We start from the raw sequence: 23,080 nt of genomic DNA on the forward strand, positions 1-23,080 counted from the left end.
AGAGTGAGGGGGCAGAATTGAGTATGGTGGCCATCATCAAGGAGAAGGTGCTAGAAAAACTGAATGGCCTGAAGGTGGATAAATCCCCTAGACCAGATGGACTACACCCCAGAGTTCTAAGGGAAATAGCTGAAGAGATAGTGGAGGCATTAGAGGTGATCTTTCAGGAATCGCTAGAATCAGAGAGGGTTGCAGAGCACTGGAAAATCACTAACATGACATAAGTATTTAAAAAGGGAGTAAGGCAAAAGAAGATGAAAAATGACAGGCCTAACCTCAGTCATGGGTAAGATCCTGGCATCATTGTGAAGGATGAGATTTCCGAGTAGTTGGAAATGTATGGTGAAATAGCGCAAAGTCAGCATGGTTTCATCAAAGGGAGGTCATACCTAACAAATCTGCTAGAGTTCTTTGAGGAAGTAACAAGCAGGTTAGACCAAGGAAAGCCAATGGATGTTATCTACGTGGACTTCAAGAAGACTTTTGACAAGGTGTCACATAGGAGGCCACTGAATAAGATAAGGTGTCAAAGGCAAGATGCTAGTATGGATAGAAGCTTGGCTGTCCGACAGAAAAGAGAGAGTAGGGATAGAAGGGTCCTTCTCAGGGTGGCAGACAATGACAAGTGGTGTTCCATAAGGCTCAGTGTTGGGACTACAACTTTTCACTTTATATATTAACAATCTAGGTGAATGAACTGAGGGCCTTCTGGCTAAGCTTGCAGACGATAGAAAAGATAGGTAGAGGGACAGATAGATTTGAGGAAGCGGGGAGGATGCAGAAGGATTTGGGCAGGTTAAGACAGTGGACAAAGAAGTGGCAGACGGAGTACAATGTGGGAAAGTGTGAGGTCATGCACTTTGGTAGGAAGAATAGAGGCATGGACAATTTTCTAAATGGGGAGAAAATTCAGAAGTCTGAAGTGCAAAGACACTTGAGAATTCTAGTTTAGGATTCTCTCAAGGTAAACTTGCAGGTTGATCAGATTAAAGATTTCCAGTGTGGAAACAGTCAGTGGTTGGGAAGGTAAATACAATGATAGCATTTATTTGGAGAGCACTTGAATATAAAAGCAGGGAGGTACTTCTGAGGCTCTTGAATACTCTGTTCAGACCACATTTGGAGTATTCTGTGCAGTTTTGGGCTCCAAATCTCAGGAAGAATGTACTGGTCCTGGAGTGTTCACAAGAATGGTCCCAGGAATGAAAAGCTTAACATAAGAGGGCTCTGGATTTATATTTGATGGAGTTTAGAAGGTTGAGGGGGGATCTAATTGAAATATACAGAATACTGAATGGCTGTACAGAGTAGATGTTGGAAAGCTGTTTCTATTGGTAGGAGAGACTATGATCCAAGGGCATAGCCTTAGAGTAAAGAGGAGACCTTTTAGAACGGAGATAAGGAGAAATTTCTTCAGCCAGAGAATGATGAATCTAAGGAATGCATTGCCATAGAAGGCTGTGGAGACCAGGTCATTTCTTTATTTGAGACTGAGATAGATAGGTTCTTCAGCATCATGGGGATAAGCCAAAGAATGGGGCTGAGAAACTTATCAGTCATGATGAATGGTGGAGCAGATTTGATGGGATGAATGGCTTAATTTCTGCTCTGATGTCTTATGGTCTTATGTTGTTGACTAGAGATTTCCTATATCTTGAGCTTTTTGGAAAGAACACTTTGCAAACAAAGCAGTCTGCCTATAGGAGAAAACAATACAAAATTCACTTCTTGATTACAGTCACAAAGTCCACAATATTATCAGAAAGCAGTCACTATCCCAATTTTGGCTGTAATCAAGTAGTTGGATTTGAACACAGAGAATTAAAGTGATATGGATTTCAGCAAGGCTTTTGACAAGGTTCTACATGGGAAATTGATTGAGAAGGTAAGAGCTCAAGAGATCCAATGTAACTTGGCAAGTTCGATCCAAAATTGGATTAGTGACAGGAGACAGAGGATGGTGTGCAATGGCATGTCACAGGGATCACTGCTAGGTTCCCTATTGTTTCTGATATTCATAAATGCTGTAAATAAGAACGTGAGATGGACGACAAATAAGATTGTATATAACATAAAGACTGGCTGGGTGATTACTAGTGAGGAGGGAGGTGTCAGGTTACAGGAGGAGATAAACAGATTGGTCAGATGGACAAATCAGTAGCAGGTGAAATTTAACTCTGATAAATGTGAGGTGATGCACTTTGGAAGAAGAAACAAGTAAAGAGAGTACTCAATGAAGGCCAAGATACAAGGGAGATCAAAAGAAGAGGGATCTTGCAGTGCATGTGTATAGATTCTTGAAGGTGGTAGGACAAGTGAGTAGGGTAGTGAACAAGGTACCTGTATACAGTTTGCTTGCCTTTATGACTCGTGGCATGATTATAAGAGCAGGTAGGTCATGATGAATCTGAACAGAACTTGGGTTAGGTCATAGCTGGAGTACTTTATGTTGAGGAAACTGATCAGAATGATGACTGGGATTGAGCATTTCAACTCTCAAAAAAGGCTGGATAAGCTCAGGTTGATTTCTTCGGAGCAGAGAAGGTGGAGGTGGCAAGTTGATACACCTAATAGGGGCCTGCACAGGGTGAATAGAAAGCTGTTGTTCCCATTAGTGCAAGGGCCAATAAGAAGGGGGCAAAATATTAAAGTGAAAGGAAGGAGTTTTAGAGGGGACTTGAGGAAAACGTCTTTATTCAGAGGGTGGTGGGAAGATGAAATGCACGGCCTGGGAGAGTAGTTGAGGTGGCAAACCTCACAATCTTTAAAAGGTACTTGGATGAACGCCTGGTGCGGGAAAGTGGGACTAGTGTAGGTAAGTAGTATATTTTTGGCAGTACAAACCTAATGGGCTGAAGGCCCCTTCTGTACTATATGATTCTATGATTCTACATAACATGTTAGGAGCATAAGTTTTTGACCTTCCTACTCTTTTCCAAACCCTCTCATTTAACGTTTGTAAGTTGAAAGCTACCAGAAAGAAGACTTCCACAGCAAGTGGAGGGAACATAAAGGAGAATCCAAAGACTCCACTACTCTCTCAGCAGACTGATCCAAAAAGACACCCCAGTGTCAACAGCTTGTGTACCAATTAGCTTTGGCAACAGACCAATACTTGAGCCAATTGGTGATTTTATTTTGTGAATTTCATTGTTACCTTAAAAGATTCTTTGAACATAACTGCGGAGCTTTATATTTTCCTCCCCAATATGATAATTGTATGTTATTTTTCAAGAAGGGTAGCTGTATATATGTTCACATATTTTAATTTTTTTTTAGTAATCTTTATAGTCTGCCTGACTACGTTTTGTTTGCAATAAACAAGTTCTTTATTTGTTATGTAAGGAATCTAGCCAACTTGTTTCTGAAGTGGAGCTATACTGTCAGATATAGCACCTTTTTAAATTCAAATTTGCTGTGACAATGGAAGAGTGGGACAAGCAAAGGAATCAGTTCACTCCCCACATCACCCCCAACCGGGATGTAACATTGGACAATATCTTTACATTTTACTTCTCCCTGAAACTTTGGCCTCCTGTGAATCATGGAACTGACCTGCAGGAATTTTGAGTTTCAGGATCCTCAGCAGTTACTTGCATGGAATAGGGAAAGATTTTAATACTGATGTTTAAAATAGAGGTGGGATGGAAAAGAAGAGAGGGAGTAGGTGAGGTGTTTTCCTTTTCAAAATAATATGACAGGATTTTTTACATCCAGAAAGTTAAGGGAGTTGCCTGACAGACTAGTCACAGATTAGAATCCCTACAGTGCGGAAACACGCCATTTGGCCCAACAAGTCCACACTGATCCTCCGAAGAGTGTCACACCCAGGCCCATTCCTCTACCCTATTACTCTACATTTTCCCCTGACTAATGCACCTAACCTACACATCTCTGAACACTATGGGGCACTTTAGCATGGCCAATTTGCCTAACCTGCATATCTTTGGACTGTGGGAAGAAACTGGAGTATCAGCAGGAAACCCATGCAGATACAGGGAAAATGTGCAAACCCTACAAAGTCATCTGAGGGTGGAATCAAATTCAGGTCAGGCAACAGCATGACATAATCACACTCATAGAATCATATCTTATCAACAAATGTTCCAGACACCATCATCACCATCCCTGGATATGTCCTGTCCCACTGACAGGCCCGACCCAGTAGAGGTAGCAGCAGAGTGGATTATAGTCAGGAGGGAGTTGCTCTGAGAATCCTCAACATTGATTTTGGACCTCATGAAATCTCATGGCTTCAGGTTAAACATGTAAACTGCTTATGAACATCATATATTGTCTGCCCTTGGCTGACGAATTTGAACTCCTCCATGTTGAACATCACTTGTAGGGAGCACTGAGGATGGGAAGTATGCAAAATGTATTCTAGGCAGGGGATTTCAATGTTCGCCACCAAGAGTGGCTCGGCAGCAGCGCTACTGATTGACTTGGTCAGATTCTAAAGGACATAGCTGCTAGACTAGGTCTGCAGCGGGTGGCAAGGGAACCAATAAAAGGGAAAAATATATCTCACCTCATCTTTACCAGTCTGCTGGCTGCTGATGCATCTGTCCATGACAGTACTGTAACAGTGGTATCCACACGATCCCACATAATCTCTCATTCTTGCCTTTACATTAAGAACACTATTGTGCTGTATAGTACTATCACCAGGATAGAAAATTGGACTGGCTTTGAATAGATCTAGGAACTCAAGCTGCACATCTATGAGGCACTGTGGACCATCGACAGCAACAGAATTGTACTCTGCAAGCTGCAACCCCTTGGTCTGGCATTAACTATTACCGAGGAGAAAGTGAGGTCTGCAGATGCTGGAGATCAGAGCTGAAAATGTGTTGCTGGAAAAGCGCAGCAGGTCAGGCAGCATCCAAGGAACAGGAAATTCGACGTTTCGGGCATAAGCCCTTCCTGATGAAGGGCTTATGCCCGAAACGTCGAATTTCCTGTTCCTTGGATGCTGCCTGACCTGTTGCGCTTTTCCAGCAACACATTTTCAGCATTAACTATTACCATCAAGTCAGGGATCAACCCTGGTTCATTGGAGAATGCAATTCCAGAAGCAGCAGTCAGGCATGAGATATCAACCTGGTGAAACAGGACTACTTGCATGTAAATAGCATAAGCAGCAAATGATAGACAAAGCTATGTGATCCCACAACCAAAGGATCAGATCAAGGCTCCAGTTGTGACATTGGCAAACAATTAAACTATTCTCTAGAGGATATGGCTCCACAAATATCTCCATCCTCAACAATGGAAAAACACACATATTTGTGCAAAAGATAATGAAGTATTTGCAATCTTCAGCCAAAAATATCGAGTGAATGATCCATTTCGGCCTCCTCCAGTGGTCCCCAGCATCACAGGTACCAGTCTTCATCAAATTTGATTGACTCCACGTGATATCAAAAAACGGCTGGAAGCACTGGATGCTGCAAAGGCTATGGGCCCTGAATACATTCCAGCAATAGTACTGAATACTTGTGCTCCAGAACCTGCTGCACCCCTAGCGAAATTTGCTAATGCTCTTCGGGAGAGTTTAAATTAATTCAGCAGGGAGATGGGAACCTTATTTGTAGCTCCAATGTAAAGGAAGTTGAGAGTAATTAGGTCATGAATAAGGGTTCAAGTCGCAGGAGTGTATTGGCATGCAGAAAGGTGGTTTGAAATGTGTTTACTTCAATGGCAGGAACATACGGAATTAAGTGGATGAACTTGCAGCATGGGTTGGTACCTAGGACTTTGACGTTGTGGCTATTTTGAAGCAAGAGGCCTAACAGGAAAGACAGATGAACTCAGGGCATGGTCAGGAACATTAGTCGGGCGGCACGGTGGCACAGTGGTTAGCACTGCTGCCTCACAGCACCAGAGACCTGGGTTCAATTCCCGACTCAGGCGACTGACTGTGTGGAGTTTGCACGTTCTCCCCGTGTCTGCGTGGGTTTCCTCCGGGTGCTCCGGTTTCCTCCCACAGTCACAAAGATGTGCGGGTCAGGTGAATTGGCCATGCTAAATTGCCCGTAGTGTTAGGTAAGGGGTAAATGTAAGGGTGTGGGTGGGTTGCGCTTCGGCGGGTCGGTGTGGACTTGTTGGGCCGAAGGGCCTGTTTCCACACTGTAAGTCTAATCTAATCTAATGGGACTGGGATATCATAGCAGTTACAGAAATGTGGCTCAGGGATGGACAGGACTGGCAGTTTAATGTTCCAGGACACAAATGCTACAGGAAGGACAGAAAGAGAGGCAAGAGAGGAGGGGGAGTGATGTTTTTGATAAGGGATAGCATTACAGCTGTACTGAGGGAGGATATTCCTGAAATACATCCAGGGAAGTTATTTGGGTTGAACTGAGAAATAAAAAAGGGATGATTACCTTATTGGGATTGGTTAATAGATGCCCTAATACGCAGTGGGAAATTGAGAAACAAATTTGTAAGAACATCCCAGTTATCTGTAAGAATAATAGGGTGGTTATGGTAGGGGATTTTTAACTTTCCAAACATAGACTGGCACTGCCATAGTATTAAGGATTTAGTTGGAGAGGAATTTGTTAAGTGTGTACAAAAAAAATTTTCTGATTCAGTATGTGGATGCACCTACTAGAGAAGGTGTAAAACCTGACCTACTCTTGGGAAATAAGGCAGGGGAGGTGACTGAGGTGTCAGTAGGGGAGCACTTTGGAGCCAGCAACCATAATTCTATTAATTTTAAAACAGTGATGGAAAAAGATAAACCAGATCTAAAAATTGAAATTCTAACTTGGAGAAAAGCTAATTTTGATGGCATTAGGCAAGATGTTCGCAGGTAAAGGGACAGTTGGAAAATGGGAAGCCTTCAGAAATGAGATAATGAGAGTCCAGATACAGTATATTCCTGTTACGGTGAAAGGAAAATCTGGTAGGTATAGGGAATGCTGGATGATCAAAGAAATTGAGGGTTTTGTTAAGAAAAAGAAGGAGGCATATACCAGGTATAGACAGGATAGATCAAGTGAATCCTTAAGAGTATAAAGGCAGTAGGAGTATACTTAAGAGGGAATTCAGGACATGCAAAAAGGGGACATGAGATAGCTTTGGCAAATAGAGCTAAGGAGAATCCAAAGGGTTTTTACAAATACCTTAAGGACAAAAGGGCAACTAGGGAGAGAATAGGGCCCCTCAAAGATCGGCAAGGTGGTCGTATTGTGGAGCCACAGGAGATGGGGCAGATACTAAACAAGTATTTTGCATCAGTGTTTACTGTGCGAATGGACATGGAAGATATAGAATGTAGGGAATTAGATGGTGACATCTTTAAAGATGTCATTATTACAGAGGAGGAAGTGCTGGATGCCTTGAAACGCATAAAAGTGGATAAATCCCTAGGACCTGATCAGGTATACCCCAGAACTCTGTAGAAAGCTAGGAAAGTGATTGCTGGGCCCTTTGCTGAGATATTTGTATCATCAATAGCCATAGGTGGAGTGCTGGAAGACTGGAGGTTGGCTAATGTGGTGTCACTATGGAAGAAAAGTGGTAAGGTCAAGTCAGGGAACTATAGACCTATGAGCCTGACGTCAGTGGTGGGTAAGTTGTTGGAAGAAATCCTAAGGGACAGGATGTACATGTATTTGGAAAGTTAAGGACTGATTAGGGATAATCAACATGCCTTTTTGTGTGGGAAATCATGTCTCACAAAACTATTGAGGTTTTTGAAGCAGTAACAAAGAGGATTGATGAGGGCAGAGCGGTAGACATGATCTACATGGACTTCAGTAAGCCATTTGACAAGGTTCCTCATGGGAGACTGGTTAGCAAGGTTAGATCTCATGGAATACAGGCAGAAACAGCCATTTGGATTCAGAACTGGCTCAAAGGTAGAAGACAGAGGGTGGTGTGGAGGGCTGTTTTTCAGACTGGAGGCCTGTGACCAGTGGAGTGCCACAAGGACCAGTGCTTTTTGTCCACTACTTTTTGTCACTTACATAAATTATTTGGATGTGAACATAAGAGGTACAGTTAGTAAGCTTGCAGATGACACCAAAATTGGAGATGTAGGGGACAGCGAAGACATGCTAGAGAATTCCTAAAGGCCTGGTACTCCAACCACAATGCCATAAACAAACACATAGATCTAGATGCCATCTATCAACCCTTCAGAAAACGAACAGGAAATGACATCACCACAAACCCCAGAAACATCATCCAGGACAAACATATAAATAGAAAGCAGGAGACAACAGCTTCGCTTCACTTGGAGGTCACCACTGATGATGTTACCTAGCCAGGTAATGAAATGTCTGGATATCAAACCTACAGCTCAGCGAGCAAACCTACACCCTAAACAGCAAAGAAGGTTACCTCAGATTATAACGGAATCTAGATTAGATGGGCCAATGGGCTGAGCAGTGGCAGATGGAGTTCAATTTAGATAAATATGAGGTACTGCATTTTGGGAAAGCAAATCTTAGCAGGACTTATACACTTAATGGTCAAGTCCTAGGGAGTGTTGCTGAACAAAGAGACCTTGGAGTGCAGGTTCATAGCTCATTGAAAGCAGAGTTGCAGGTAGATAGTATAGTGAAGAAGGTGTTTGGTATGCTTTCCTTTATTGGCCAGAGTATTGAGTACAGGAGTTGGGAGGTCATGTTGCGGCTGTACAGGATAATGGTTCGGCCACTTTTGGAATATTGCATGCAATTCTGATCTCCTTCCTATCGCAAGGATGTTGTGAAACCTGAATGGGTTCAGAAAATATTTACAAGGATGTTGCCAGGGTTGGAGGATTTGAGCTATAGGGAGAGGTTGAATAGGCTGGGTCTATTTTCCCTGGAGGGTCAGAGGCTGAGGGGTGACATTATAGAGTTTTATAAAATCATGAGGGGCATGGATAGGATTAATAGACAAAGTCTTTTTCCTGGGGTGGTGGAGTTCAGAACTAATAGGGCAAAGGCTTAGGGTGAGAGGGGAAAGATATAAAAGAAACCTAAGGGGCAAACTTTTCATGCAGAGGGTGGTGAGTGCATGGAATGAGCTGCCAGAGGAAGTGGTGGAGGCTAGTACAATTACAACATCTAAAAGGATCTGGATGGATATTTGAATAGGAAGGATTTGGAGGGATATGAGCTGGGTGCTGGCAAGTGGGACTAGTTTGAGTTGGGATGTCTGGACAGCATGGACGAGTTGGACCAGAAGGTCTGTTTCTATGCTGTACATCTTTATTACTCCAAGACTCTATGACATGGATAGAGAAGGGACAGGAATGGTTGTTGCAGATTCCGGGGTTTAGATGTTTCAGTAAGATCAGGAAAGGTGGTAAAAGGGGGGAGGTGTGGCATTGTTAATCAAGGACAGTATTACTGTGGCAGAAAGGACGTTTGACAAGGACTCGTCTACTGAGGTAGTGTGGACTGAGGTTAGAAACTGGAGCTTCTATAGGCCTCTGAAAAGTTCCAGAGATGTAGAGGAAAGGATTGCATAGATGCTTCTGGATAAGAGTGAAAGTAACAGGGTAGTTGTTATGGGAGATTTTATCTTTACAAGTATTGACTGGACTGGAAATGCTATAGTTTGAGTACTTTAGATGGGTCAATTTTTGTCCAATGTGTGCAGGAGGGTTTCCTGTCACAGTATGTAGATAGGAGAAAATGAGGACTGCAGATGCTGGAGATCAGAGTCGGGAATGTGGTGCTGGAAAAGCACAGCTTATGAGGCAGTATTCGAGAAGTAGGAGAATCGACTTTTCAATGCTCTATCAGGAAGGGCTGATGCACCACACTCTTGACAGTATGTAGATAGGCCAACAAGAGGCGAGGCCATATTGGATTTTGTACTGGGTAAAGAACCAGGCCAGGTGTTAGATTTGGAGGTAGGTGAGCACTTTGGTGATAGTGACCACAATTTGGTTATGTTTACTTTATCAATGGAAAGGGACAAGCGTATACCGCAGGGCAAGAACTATAGCTGGGGGAAAGGCAACTATGATTGATTAGGCAAAATTTAGGATGGGAGAGGAAACTGCAGGGGATGGGTGCAATTGAAATATGGAACTTGTTCAAGGTACAGCTACTGCAAGCTCTTGATAAGTATGTACCTACCAGGCAGGGAGGAAGTGGTTGAGCAAGGGAATCGTGGTTTACTAAAGAAGTCAAATCTTTTGTCAAGAGGAAGGAGGAAGCTTATGTAAAGATGAGATGAGAAGCCTCAGTTAGGGCATGTGAGAGTTAGAAGTTAGCCAGGAAGGACCTAAAGAGAGAGCTAAGAAGAGCCAGGAAGGGACATGAGAAGTCTGTGGCAGGTAGGAACAAGGAAAACTCTAAAGTTTTCTATAGCTATGTCATGAATAAAAGAATGACGAAGGTAAGATTAGTGCCAGTCAACGACAGTAATGGGAAGGTGTGTGTGGAGTCCAAGGAGATAGGAGAGGTGCTAAATGAATATTTTTCGTCAGTATTCACAAAGGAAAAAGACGATGTTATTGAGGAGAATACTGAGATACAGGCTATTAGACTAGACAGGATTGAGGTTCATAAGGAGGAGGTTTTAGCAATTCTGGAAAGAGTGAAAATAGATAAGTTGCCTGGGCCAGATGGGACTTATCCTAGGATTCTCTGGGAATCCAGGAAAGAGATTGCAGAGTCTTTGGCTTTGATCTTTATATCATCACTGTCTACAGGGATAGTGCCCAAAGACTGGAGGATAGCAAATTTTGTCCCCTTGTACAAGAAGGGGAGTAGAGACAATCCTGCTTTGTCCGGAGGCTCACTGAAGATGTTACCTAGTATAGTGATGAAATGTCAGAAAATGAACCTTCCAGCTCAGCGAGCAAACCTACATCCAGAACCTCAACCTTAGTTACAAATCTTCTCAAAACTCGCTAACAATCCTGGTAATTATAGACTGGTGAGTCTTACTTCTGTTATGGGCAAAGTTTCGGAAAGGATTATAAGGGACAGGATTTATAATCATCTAGAAAGAAATAATTTGATTAGGGATAATCAACTTTTGTGAAGAGTAGGTCCTGCTTCACAAACCTTATTGAGTTCTTTGAGAAGGTGACCAAACAGGTAGACGAGGGTAAAGCAGTTGATGTAGTGTATATGGATTTCAGTAAAGAGCTTGATAAGGTTCCCTACGGTAGGCTACTACAGAAAATACGGAGGCATGGGATTGAGGGTGATTTTGCTGTTTGGGTCTGAAATTGGCTAGAAGACAGCGGGTGGCAATTGATATGAAATATTCATTCTGGAGTTCAGGTACTAGTGGTGTACTGTGAGGATCTGTTTTGGGGCCACTGCTATTTGTCATTTTTATAAATAACCTGGATGAGGGCATCACACGATGGGTTAGTAAATTGCGGATGACAGTAAAGTTGGGGGAGTTGTGGACAGGGTGGAAGGATGTTGCAGGTTACAGAGGGACATAGATAAGCTGCAGAGCTGTGCTGAGAGGTCCCCTGCAAGCCACTCACCATCCCGACTTGGAAATAAATTGCCATTCCTTACTGTCACTTGGTTAAAATCCTGCAATTCCCTTCCTAAGAGGTATGGATCTACCTACAGGATATAAACTGCAGCTGTGCAACAAGGCGACTGATTACCCATTTTTACAAGGGTAGCTTGGGATGGGCAATAAATGCTGGCCAGCCAGCAATGATTATATCCCATGAGTGAATGAACAAAAAGACAAAGTTTTGATTTAATGTCTCAAGCAAAAGATGGCACCTCTGAACTCTATCAGTATGGCACTGGAATGTCAACCGAACTTTTGCACTCAATCTCTGCAACATGACTTGAAAATACAACCTTCTGATTTAAAAAATTCTTGTTTTGAATGCCAGTGAAAGTATGGAGTTTACATTCTTTCTATTGTTGTGTGGTTTGCAGGAGTGTGGAAAGTAGGAATCATGTTACAGCAGAAATTAGGCCCCCAAACCTCTAGGGGAGTTGAGGATTATCATCTCACCATTATCTCATTAAATGGCAGACACCTCTTCTTCCTCAGGAGGCCAAGGAAATTCCGTAAGAACCCTGACCAACTTTTAGAGATGCATCACAGAAGACATCCTATTTCGACGCAGCACAGCTTAGCATGGCAATTGCTCTGTCCAGGACCATAAGAAACTATAGAATGTTGAGAACACAGCCCAGACCATCACACAAGCCAATCTCCAATCCATTGACTCCATCTACACTTCTCATTGCCTTGGAAAGGCAGCCAACATTATCAAAGATCCCACCTACCCTAGTTATAATCTCTTTCAACCTCTTCTGTCAGGCAGAAGATACAAAAGCCTAGTCACATGTTCTGCTTGTCCTGCCAAATAGTCACGTATCCCTGAATAATTAGTTTCCATCTTTGATCTCCTTGTAACGAAGGGTCTATAAAAACAATAAGATTATACCCATTGATCTGGATCTGTGCCATTAATTCATTCATTTTGTTCTAAATACTACATACTTTGAACGAAAGAGCTATTAATTTTGACTTTTTACCATTTTCACTACCCCACTTACTGTTATTTTTCTATCTTTGTACACTTCCTCCCTTCCTGTCCTGCTCTGGGTATTGTTATTCAAATTGATGCCTTGTAATGCTGCCATATCCTCTTGCTTTGTAAATCTACATTTCACCCTTCCCAAACCTCCCACCACCACAACTCCAATCAGTTTAAATCCCTGGGATTAGTATTAGGACCACTGTTTCCTTTATATATCTTAATGAATTGCTCTTTGTTGTAACAGCCCAGAGATTCAAAATTTGCAGATGACACAAAATTTGGAATTATACCAAACTGTGAGGAAGATAGTGATAAACTCCAAGAGAACATAGATAAATTAGTGCAAAGGGCAGGCACGTGGTACATGATATTTAATGAGAATTACATGACATGTTGAGAAATGCAAAGTAATAGGAAGTGTGTGGAAAGACAACATGAAATAAGAATGGGAATCTAAAGTTGGGACTTGGGGCATATGGGCATAAATTGCTGAAGGTATTAGGACATGCAGCAAATGATGAATAAGGTATACATAAACCTGTGCTACATGAAGGCATAGATTTCAAAAGCAAGGAAATGAATAATGAAACTGTAAAACACTGCTTTGGCCTCAACTGGAGCTTGTGCTTAATTCTGGTCATTGCACTCTAAGAAAGGTATGAGGATGTTGAAGATGTGGAGGTTTTCGAGCAGATTCAGAAAAGATTTCTGAGATCATTCCAGCAGTCATGGATTTTGCGGAACAAGTTGACATACAGGGCTAGATGGATGCTTAAGGAACTGTGAATTGAATTTTAAGGGGCAACAGCACATTCTGACATGTGCACTGTTTAAAATTAGGTGGTGAAAGTTTTGATTGTTTTACTGAAAATAAAACCAATTTAAAAAAAAATTTGGGACCTTCACTCAGAGTTATTGAATGATTTGGACCTATTTTCATAAACAAAGGTTAAATGGAATGAAAAATAAAATTTAATTCTTGCTCAGAGGTTGCTCCCTCTAAAATCTAATATAAAAATGAGCTGCTTAATACACATATGCATTACTAATTTTACAAAGATTGTACTTATTGAGAAGGGAGATTTGAACATTATGATTCTTGGTACCTAATGCCAGCATCACCACCAGTTAAATGTTTAGTAAATATCCTATTATAATAAAAAGCATTACGGTACTATTTTGCCTTGCACTGTTGTCACTTTGTGGACCCTGAATCAGATTGCAAATTGATTTTCCTGTGGTTTGCACAAAACAAGAACTTGGATCTGCAAAGCACCTTACAAATAGAAAATTTTAAAAAATGAAGGCTTTAACAGACATGTACAAGAGGAATTGGTTATATATTTTCCAAATTTATTTCATACAGCAATCTGTGACTAGCAGGGGAGACTTTCATTATATCAGTCTGAGCTGGACCTGAACGCAGATTCCAGAGTGCAAAATGGCGTAAACCCCCAAAATACTGGTACACGTGGACCTCAAAATTCTTCAGCTATCCCCTTTATATTTTTGCTATTCTGCACTTTGCAATGAACATTTATTTTTAGTTGTGAATAGAACTCTAGAATTAGATTAGATTAGATTACTTACAGTGTGGAAACAGGCCCTTCGGCCCTACAAGTCCACACCCACCCGCCGAAGCGCAACCCACCCATACCCCTACATTTACCCCTTACCTAACACTACGGGCAATTTAGCATGGCCATTTCACCTGACCCGCACATCTTTGGACTGTGGGAGGAAACCGGAGCACCCAGAGGAAACCCACGCAGACTGTGCATACTCCACACAGTCAGTCGCCTGAGTCGGGAATTGAACCCGGGCCTCAGGCGCTGTGAGGCAGCAGTGCTAACCACTGTGCCACCGTGCTGCCCAGAACTCATCTAGAACTCAGGATTCAAACCATCTCCCCAGAACTGAATGTACCAACTTAAGAAGTTTCTGCTACTCAGAGCTAGCTCTGAGAATTGAAAGCATTAGCTAAACAATCCATCTCTCTTGATCAGCTCATACTCACTCAGCCTACCTGCTTGAAATTGCCATTCTTTCGCTGCTCCCAGTCCATCATGTCGTGAAAGATTGGGATCATTACATTCCGTACCTCAACTTGTGGCACCAGTGTGACACCCAGGAAGGGGCCAATCATTCCTGGGATGAAATGAATCTTATTTTCACCTATAAACAAAATTAAAATACATATTTATTCAAGGTAAAAGGCATTTTATTAATTATGCACATTAACTTAGGGTAGGAGACTATGAAGCATAAATTCTTGCCACCAACACTTAAAATTAATTCAAGTAATTCAAGGTATTGGACTCCAAACCTTGGGCGATTATTTTCCTCTGGCACAAAAGAGATCAGATATCAAAAATGGACACTAATTACCTTTTACTATGCCCTATTACTGTGCCCAGATATTCCACACCTCTTTAATTCAGTTTGGATATTTCATGTTCTCTGAGAACTAGAATTCAAATCACTACTTGTACAGATTCTTAGAAAAAGAAATAAGAAGTTCAAAGTAAGTCCTTCCAATTCAGTTTGCGCTGACACTCAGCCTTCAGACCATGCCAGGCCTCACCTCCAGTCTGCACTGGGCTTCACCTTGAGGCTCATACTACTCAGTTGTCTTGTTTTAATCATTAGGAATAAGAATTAATCTCAATATTTGTAGTTGTTTAACTTGGAAGACTTTAATTTGGACAAAAGCAGTTGATTTTCCAGTCAACAAAGAATAGGAGATGGATGCTAAGGTTGATCTGAATGGGAACATCTCAATAATGTGCTGCGCTAGAGTACTTCAATCTGGATATCCATATGATATACAATATAGACTGCATTGCCACCTTACACAACAACTTTTCAAATAGGTTCATAAAATTACACAGAGCTAACAGCACAAAACAGGCCATTAGACCCATTTGATCCGGACTGACGTTTATGGTCTACATAAGCCTTTTCTTGCCACTCTTCATCTAAACCTTTTGGCATATTTTAATCTCTTTCCTCCTTCATATGGTAATCTACTTTCTCTTTAAGTGTATCCATGCAATTTAATTCTGCAGTTCCACAATCACTCTCTGGATAATAAAATTCCTTCTGAGTTTACTGCTGAACCTATTGATGACTATTCTATAAACTGTAATAATTTTTTTAGTTTCAAACAAATTCAAAATGTTAAGCAGTAGCTATCACAAGATCCAGCATTGATTTTAACTGATATGAAAGAAAGAAAACACTTTCATTTTTATAGTCTTTTTTATGATCTTTACTTTTTTCATACTTTCATAGTAATAGGAGCAGGTGTTGGCCATGTGTCCATCCGCCATTCATTAAGATCAGGGCTGATTTATCCGTTGTCTCAGCTCCTCCTACCTGCATCACCCTTAATTCCTCTACCACGCAAAAACCCATCCAGCTGTGTCTTTGATATATTTAATGCCTCTACTGCTTCCTTCGGCAGAGAATGCCATAGATTCACTACTCTCTGGGAAAAGCAGTTCCTCCTCATCTCTGTCCTAAGTCTACTCCCCCTAATTTTGAGGCCATGTACCCGAATGTTGGTCTCACCCACCAGTGAAAACAATTTGCCTGCCTCTATCTTATCTATTCCTTTCATAATTTTATATGTCTCTGTAAGATCCCCTCTCATTGTTCTAAATTTTAGCGAGTACAGTCCCAGGCGGCTCATAGGGAAACCCCCTCATCTCTGGAATCAACTTGGTAAACCTCCTCTGCACTGCCTCCAGAGCCAGTATATCCTTCCTCGGGTAAGGAGACCAGAACTGAGCACAATACTCCAGGTGCGTTTCATTAGCAGTTGGTGCAATTTCAGCAGAACCTCCCTGCTCTTAAATTCAATCCCTCTTGCAATGAAAGCCATTATTCCAGTTGCCTTCTTGATTACCTGTTGTTCCTGCAAATCAACCTTTTAGCGATTCATGTATGAGCACTCTTAAGCGTCTCTGCACAACACCAAATAATACTCTGACCTATTAATTTTACTTCTAAAGTGGATAATGTCACATTTACCAACATTACACGCCATCTACCAGACCCTTACCATTTATTTAACCTATCTAAATCATTCTGTAGACCCTCCATATCCTCTGCACAGTTTGCCTTTCCACTCAATTTAGTGTCATCAGCAAACTTGCATACATTATACTCAGTCTCTTACAAATTATTTACATATATCATGAACAGTTGCAGGCCCAATACTGAGCCCTGCAGCACCCTGCTTAGCAGAGAATCACCCATTTATCCCAACTCACTCCTTTCTATTGGTTAACCAGTCTTCAATCCATGTTAGTATATTCCCTGCAACTCCATGAATTCTTGTCAATGAATCTTTTATGTGACAACTTATCGAATGCCTCTGGAAATCCAAGTATACAACATCCACCTGTTCCCCTCTATCCACCGCTGTTACATCCTCAAAGGACTTCAATAAGTTTGTCAAACACAACCTTCCCTTTCTGAATCCATGCTCTGACTGCCTGATGGAACCCTTTCCATCTAGATGTCTCACTATTTCTTCTTTAATGATAGCCTCCAGTATTTTCCAGACTACAGATGTTAAGCTAACTGACCTATAGTTACCTGCCTTTTGCCTACACCCTTTTTTAAACAGCGGTGTGACATTCGCTGTCTTCCAGTCTGCCGGGACCTGCCCTTAGTCCAGTGAATTTTGGAAAATTAACATTAACGCATCTACTATAACTTCTGCCATTTCTTTCAGCACCCTGGGATGTTTTCCATCAGGACCAGGAAACGTATCTACCTTCAGACCCTCAAATTTGCTCAGTACTACCCCTTTAGTGATAACAATTGAAATAAGGTCCTCACCTCCCATCGTATGGGCGGCACGGTGGCACAGTGGTTAGCACTGCTGCCTCACAGCGCCTGAGACCCGGGTTCAATTCCCGACTCAGGCGACTAACTGTGTGGAGTTTGCACGTTCTCCCCGTGTCTGCGTGGGTTTCCTCCGGCTGCTCCGGTTTCCTCCCACAGTCCAAAGATATGCAGGTCAGGTAAATTGGCCATGCTAAATTGCCCGTAGTGTTAGGTAAGGAGTAAATGTAGGGGTATGGGTGGGTTGCGCTTCGGCGGGTCGGTGTGGACTTGTTGGGCCGAAGGGCCTGTTTCCACACTGTAAGAATAATCTAATCTATCCTTAACATCATTTTTTGGCATGTTAGACATATCTTCCACTAGACTGACACAAAATAGTTACTCAAAACCTCAGGCATTTCAATATTACAACATTAATTACTTTTTCTCATTCTGCAAGGGATCTCTGTCCACTTTAGCCACCCTCTTCCATTTTGTCTGTATTCTGTGCTAATTTGCATTCATAATCTATCTTTCTTTTCTTTGTTGCTTGCTTCATGGTTCTTTGTTGCCTTTTAAAGTTCCTTTTAATCTTCCTGTTTCTCACTAATCTTGGCTACTTTATAAACCTGAGCTTTTAATTGGATGTCTTCCTTTATTTCCTTGGCTATCCAAGGCTGGCTCTTTCTACCCTTGCTATCTCTGTTTTTGACAGGGATATACTTTCCTTGAGCACTGTGAAAAATCTCTTTGAAAGTCCTCCACTATTCCTCAACTTTTCCACTATATAACTTGTGTTTCCAGTCTAATTTAGCCAATGCTTTCCTCATCCCATTATAAGTCTCTCTTTTTTAAGCATAATACCTTGGTTTTAGATGACACTATTTCACCCTCCATTTATATCTGAAATTCAATCATACTGCGATCACTCTTTCTGAGAGAATCCTTAACTAGAGATCATTAATTTTATCTGTCTCATTATACAGGACCAGATCTAGGATTGCATGCTCCCTTGTAAGTTCAATAACATGCTGTTCAACGCAGTCATCATAGATGAATTCTATGAACCCTCTTCAAGACTGTCTTTACCGACTTGAATCGGCCAATCAATGTGCATGTTAAAGCATGTCATGAGTACTGCTGTTCCATTCTTACATGCGTCAGATATTTCTTGATTAATTCCCTATACCACTGTAGCATTGTTATTGGGTGGCCTATAGACTACTCCCACCAGTGACTTCTTCCTCTTACTATCCCTGATCGCCACTCAAGTGGATTCAACATTTTGTTCCTTAGGTCCTATAATGTCTCTCTCTATCACCCTAATCTCATCCTTAATTAAGAATGCAACCCCACCTCCCTTACCTTCTTGCCTATCCTTTCAAAGAGCTTTACAGCTAATGATATACCTCTTCAAGTGTATGAATGTAGGAAACACAGCAGCTAAATTGTGTAGCGCAAACATCCAAAATGGGCAGCACGGTGGCACAGTGGTTAGTACTGCTGCCTCACAGCGCCAGAGACCTGGGTTCAATTCCCGCTTCAGGCGACTGTGTGTGTGGATTTTGCACATTCTCCCCGTGTTGGCGTGGGTTTCCACCGAGTGCTCCGGTTTCCTCCCACAATCCAAAAATGTGCAGGTCAGGTGAATTGGCCACGCTAAATTGTTGCTGTCCACCAACCCACCCTCACCTCCCGGCACCTTCCCCTGCCATCTGCACGAATTGCAAAACCTGCTCTCATACCTCCCCCCTCACCTCCATCCAAGGCCCCAAAGGAGCCTTCCACATCCATCAAAGGTTTATCTGAACATCCACAAATGCCATTTACTCTATTTGTTGTCCTGCTTCAGTTTCCTCTACACTGGGGAGACAGGATGCTTACTTGCAGAACACTTCAGAGAAATTCTCCGGGACACCCGCATCAACCAACCCCACTGCCCCGTGGCCAAACACTTCAACTCCCCCTCTCAGTCCGCCAAGGACATACAGGTCCTGGGCCTCCTTCATCACCACACCCTCACCACCTAATGCCTGGAGGAAGAACATCTCATCTTCTGCCTTGGGACCCTCCAACCACACAGCATCAATGTGGATTTCACCAGTTACCTCATTTCCCCTCCCTCCCCTTTATCCCAGTTCCAACCTTCCAACTCGGCACCGCCTTCGTGAACTGTCCTACCTGTCCATCTTCCTACCAACCTATGCACTCCATCCTCCTCTCTGACCTCTCACTATTACCCCCTCCTCCACCTACCTATCACACTCTCAGCTACCTTCCCCGCAGCTCCCCCCCTCACATTTATCTCTCCACCCCCTCAGCTCACAAGCCCCATTCCTGATGAAGGGCTCTTGCCCGAAATGTCGATTCTCCTGCTACTCGGATGCTGCCTGACCTGCTGTGCTTTTCTATTACCCGACTCTCGACTCCCCTAGCCATGCTGTCCCCGTACAGTTACGATACTGGTATCTACCCGACATTGTGGAAAATTGCCCAGGTATGTATTGTACATAAAAAGCAAGACAAATCCAACCCGGTCAATTACTGCCCCATCAGTCTACTTTTGACCATCAGTAAATTAATGGAAGGTGCCATCTACAGTACTATCAAGCAATTCCTGCACATCAATAACTTGCTCAGTAATGTCCAATGTGCATTCCACCAAGGCAACTCAGTTCCTGACTTCATTACAGCTTTGGTTCAAACTTGGAGAAAAGAACTGAATTCCAGAGGTGAGGTGATAGTATCAGTCCTCAATATCAAGGCAGCATTCAACCCAGTGTGGCATCAAGGAGCCCTAGCAAAATTGGATTCAAAGGGCAAACTCTCAGGTGGTTAGAGTCATACTTGATACATAGGAAGATGGTTGTGGCTATTGGAGGTCAATCATCTCAGCTCCAGGACATCTCTGCAGGAGCTTCTCAGGGTACTGTCCTAAGCCCTACCATTTTCAGCTGCTTCATCAATTACCTTCCAACCATCAGAAGGTCAGAAATGAGGATGTCCGCCAATGAATGCACGATGTTCGGCACCATTTATGACTCATCAGATAGATACTGAAGCAGTCCATGATCAAATGCAGCAAGATCTGGACAATATTCAGGCATGAGTTGACAAGTGGCAGGCTATGACCATCACCGATAAGAGACAATCTAACCACTGTCATAGGGTTCTACAGTATCGAGACAGGGTCTTTGGCCTGAACTGATCCATGCCAACCGAAATGTCCACCCACGCTAACACCATTCCCCTGCACTTGGCCCAAATCCTTCTAAATCTGTTCTATTCATATATTTGTCCAAATGCCTTTTAAATGTTGTTAGTGTACACACTTCAACAACTTCTGGCGGCAGTTCATTCCATAGGTGTACTACCCTCTGCGCAAAAATGTTGCCCCTCAGGCTCCTCTTTATTCTTTCCCCTCTAACCTTAAACTGATGTCCTCTAGTCCTCGATTCACTGACTCTGGGAAAAAGACTCAGTGATTCACCCTATCCATACCTCTCGTGATCTTATACATTTCCATAAGATCTCCCTTCAATCTCCTATGCGCTAAAGCTCGTTTAATCTCTCCCTGTAAATCAGACCGTTGAGACCTGGCAACATCCTTGTAAATTACCTCTGCACTCTTTCCAGTTTGAAAACATCTTTCCTATAGCAAGGTGACAAAAATTGAACATAATACTGCAAGTGCAGCCTCACCAACATCGTGTACAACTGCAACATAACTTCCCAACTCCTCCCCCCCACCCCCCCCCCCACTCAATGCCATGACTGATGATGGCCGGTGTATCCTTGCAAATATGAGTCTTGAGATATATAGATCCTGATCAGTAGGGGAATCAAGAGTTAAGGAAAAAGACAGTAAAGTGGATGTAAGGAATTTTGGATCACCATGATCTTATTGAATGGTTGAACAGGCTCAAGAGGCTAAACATCATATTCCTGTTACTATTCGTTATGTTTTTATGGAAATTTTTGATCAAATCCACCTCCTTTGTTGTATGCCTGAACTAATACGCCCCTCTTCTTCTCTAAATAATAAGGTCCTCTTGCCCTAGTTCCCATCTTGAAATCTTTCATTATATTTACACTGACAGCAGCAATAAAAGATCTTTGGAGATAAATGATCTGCTTAAAATTGATCAAAATCTCATCTCACTGAACGAGATGTTTAAGTGCACAGTCTCCTAATATTCTCCTTTGAAATTTATATCTTGGGAGCTGCACTGATTCAGTACCATTTTATTGTAAAGACCACATCTTTTGAATTCTTGCATTTTTGATTGTCAATTAAAAATGGGGAAATAACTGATTTAAAAAGTACAGCAATCCTCAGTTTTTACAAGTAAGTCACCTGACACTCATTCTAAGTACCTTGTTTGCAGACAAGCTGGAGTGTGTATGACTGGGGTTTTGCCTGCCATCATCTGTGTGATTGACTCCCAGGTAGATGATCAGCATGGGAGTTTGAATGTTTTGGCAGAAACCAATTGACCCCTGGAGGAGAAGGGGCTGAATTTGCTCTGCAGTAAAAAGTATCTCAAACTTGAAGGTAGCCAGTCTGTATTCACTTTCCAATTGTTGTAAGTTGTGACTTTAAATTAATGAGTTAGAGACTATTTTAAGTGTGAACCAGCCACCCTGTACCTACTGCAAACAAATTAAAGTGCCTGGATAATGACGATTAAGAAACAGCATTTTGATAAGTACAGGAATCATCTTTGGAGATTCTATGAACAGGGACTGCTCAACTGCCTGTGCAGTTTTTCCGTTTGCCTATAACACCAATGTGTTTGCCTGTGTCTGTCTGTATGTGCAGGGGAAGAGTTTATGTGGGGGTTAGATTGTTAAGTTATTGGCTGACAGTTTATAATTGTTTACCTATAACTTGAATCTATTTGTTTATAATAAATAGACATTCTTGTTAAGGACAGAAACCTGGTCTGTGCTTTCTGTTAACTTGGGTCAAAAGGACAGCTAAATTGGGAAATTCTGCAGGCTTTTATAAAAATCTTTGACTTTTGTGATGTCTTCAGGAGTGGCAGGGCTTGATTTCCACCATGATACCCAATGAGGTGTTACATATATATGACATCATCCTCAGCCACTTCTGTCAGCTTCAATATAGTCCCACTTCCAAATAGATATTCCCTCCTTCTCTACATATTACCAAAAGACTGTTTTCTTCATTATTTTTATTTCTTTGATTAGCGACACTGCTTGATGCTGTTACTCCTTTAGATTGAACAGTACTGGATGTGATCTTTACCCTTTGAAATCCAAAAGTCAGATTATATAAAACTGAGATGACAGAAACTAATGTGGGGCAAATTTTCATGGATTTCAAAAAGTTAAGGGGTGATTTGGTGGAATTTTTCTAGATATTAAGAAAAGCCAATTAAATAAAGATATTCCTAACATATTCTCACTTGTTTGTGACTAGGGCACATCATCTAAAACTTGGAGTCAGACCTTTCAAGATTTGGATTAAAAGTTTGGAATGCTCTTCCCCAAATGCCAATTGATACTCAATCAATCATTAACTTTAAATATGAGATTGGCATTTTTTTTAACCAAGGGCATATTGAGGGATATGGAATAAAGAGGAGCACATGGAGTTGGGTTGCAGTTCAGCCATAATTTCATTATTCTGGAAAGTAAATGGTATCCTCCTGTTCTTATGTTCCAGTGTTCTTTCTACATCACTTCTAGTGCTCCAGAAACTCATGCCATCACAGGGAATTCAGT

The 23,080-nt window shown here is 42.0% G+C and overlaps 1 protein-coding gene across 1 annotated transcript in view; it reads right to left on the bottom strand.

Moving 5' to 3' along the window:
- The window catches only part of dock3 (dedicator of cytokinesis 3), a 721,249-nt gene that overhangs the window by 147,222 nt on the left and 550,947 nt on the right, over nucleotides 1–23,080 (bottom strand). The window contains exon 32 of the mRNA XM_060835046.1: nucleotides 14,520–14,668. Coding sequence (XP_060691029.1) covers nucleotides 14,520–14,668 — 149 coding nt within the window. The remainder of the gene's footprint in view (nucleotides 1–14,519; nucleotides 14,669–23,080) is intronic.

Source organism: Hemiscyllium ocellatum, chromosome 14, assembly GCF_020745735.1.
Source record: "Hemiscyllium ocellatum isolate sHemOce1 chromosome 14, sHemOce1.pat.X.cur, whole genome shotgun sequence".
NCBI classification, from domain to species: Eukaryota; Metazoa; Chordata; class Chondrichthyes; order Orectolobiformes; family Hemiscylliidae; genus Hemiscyllium; species Hemiscyllium ocellatum.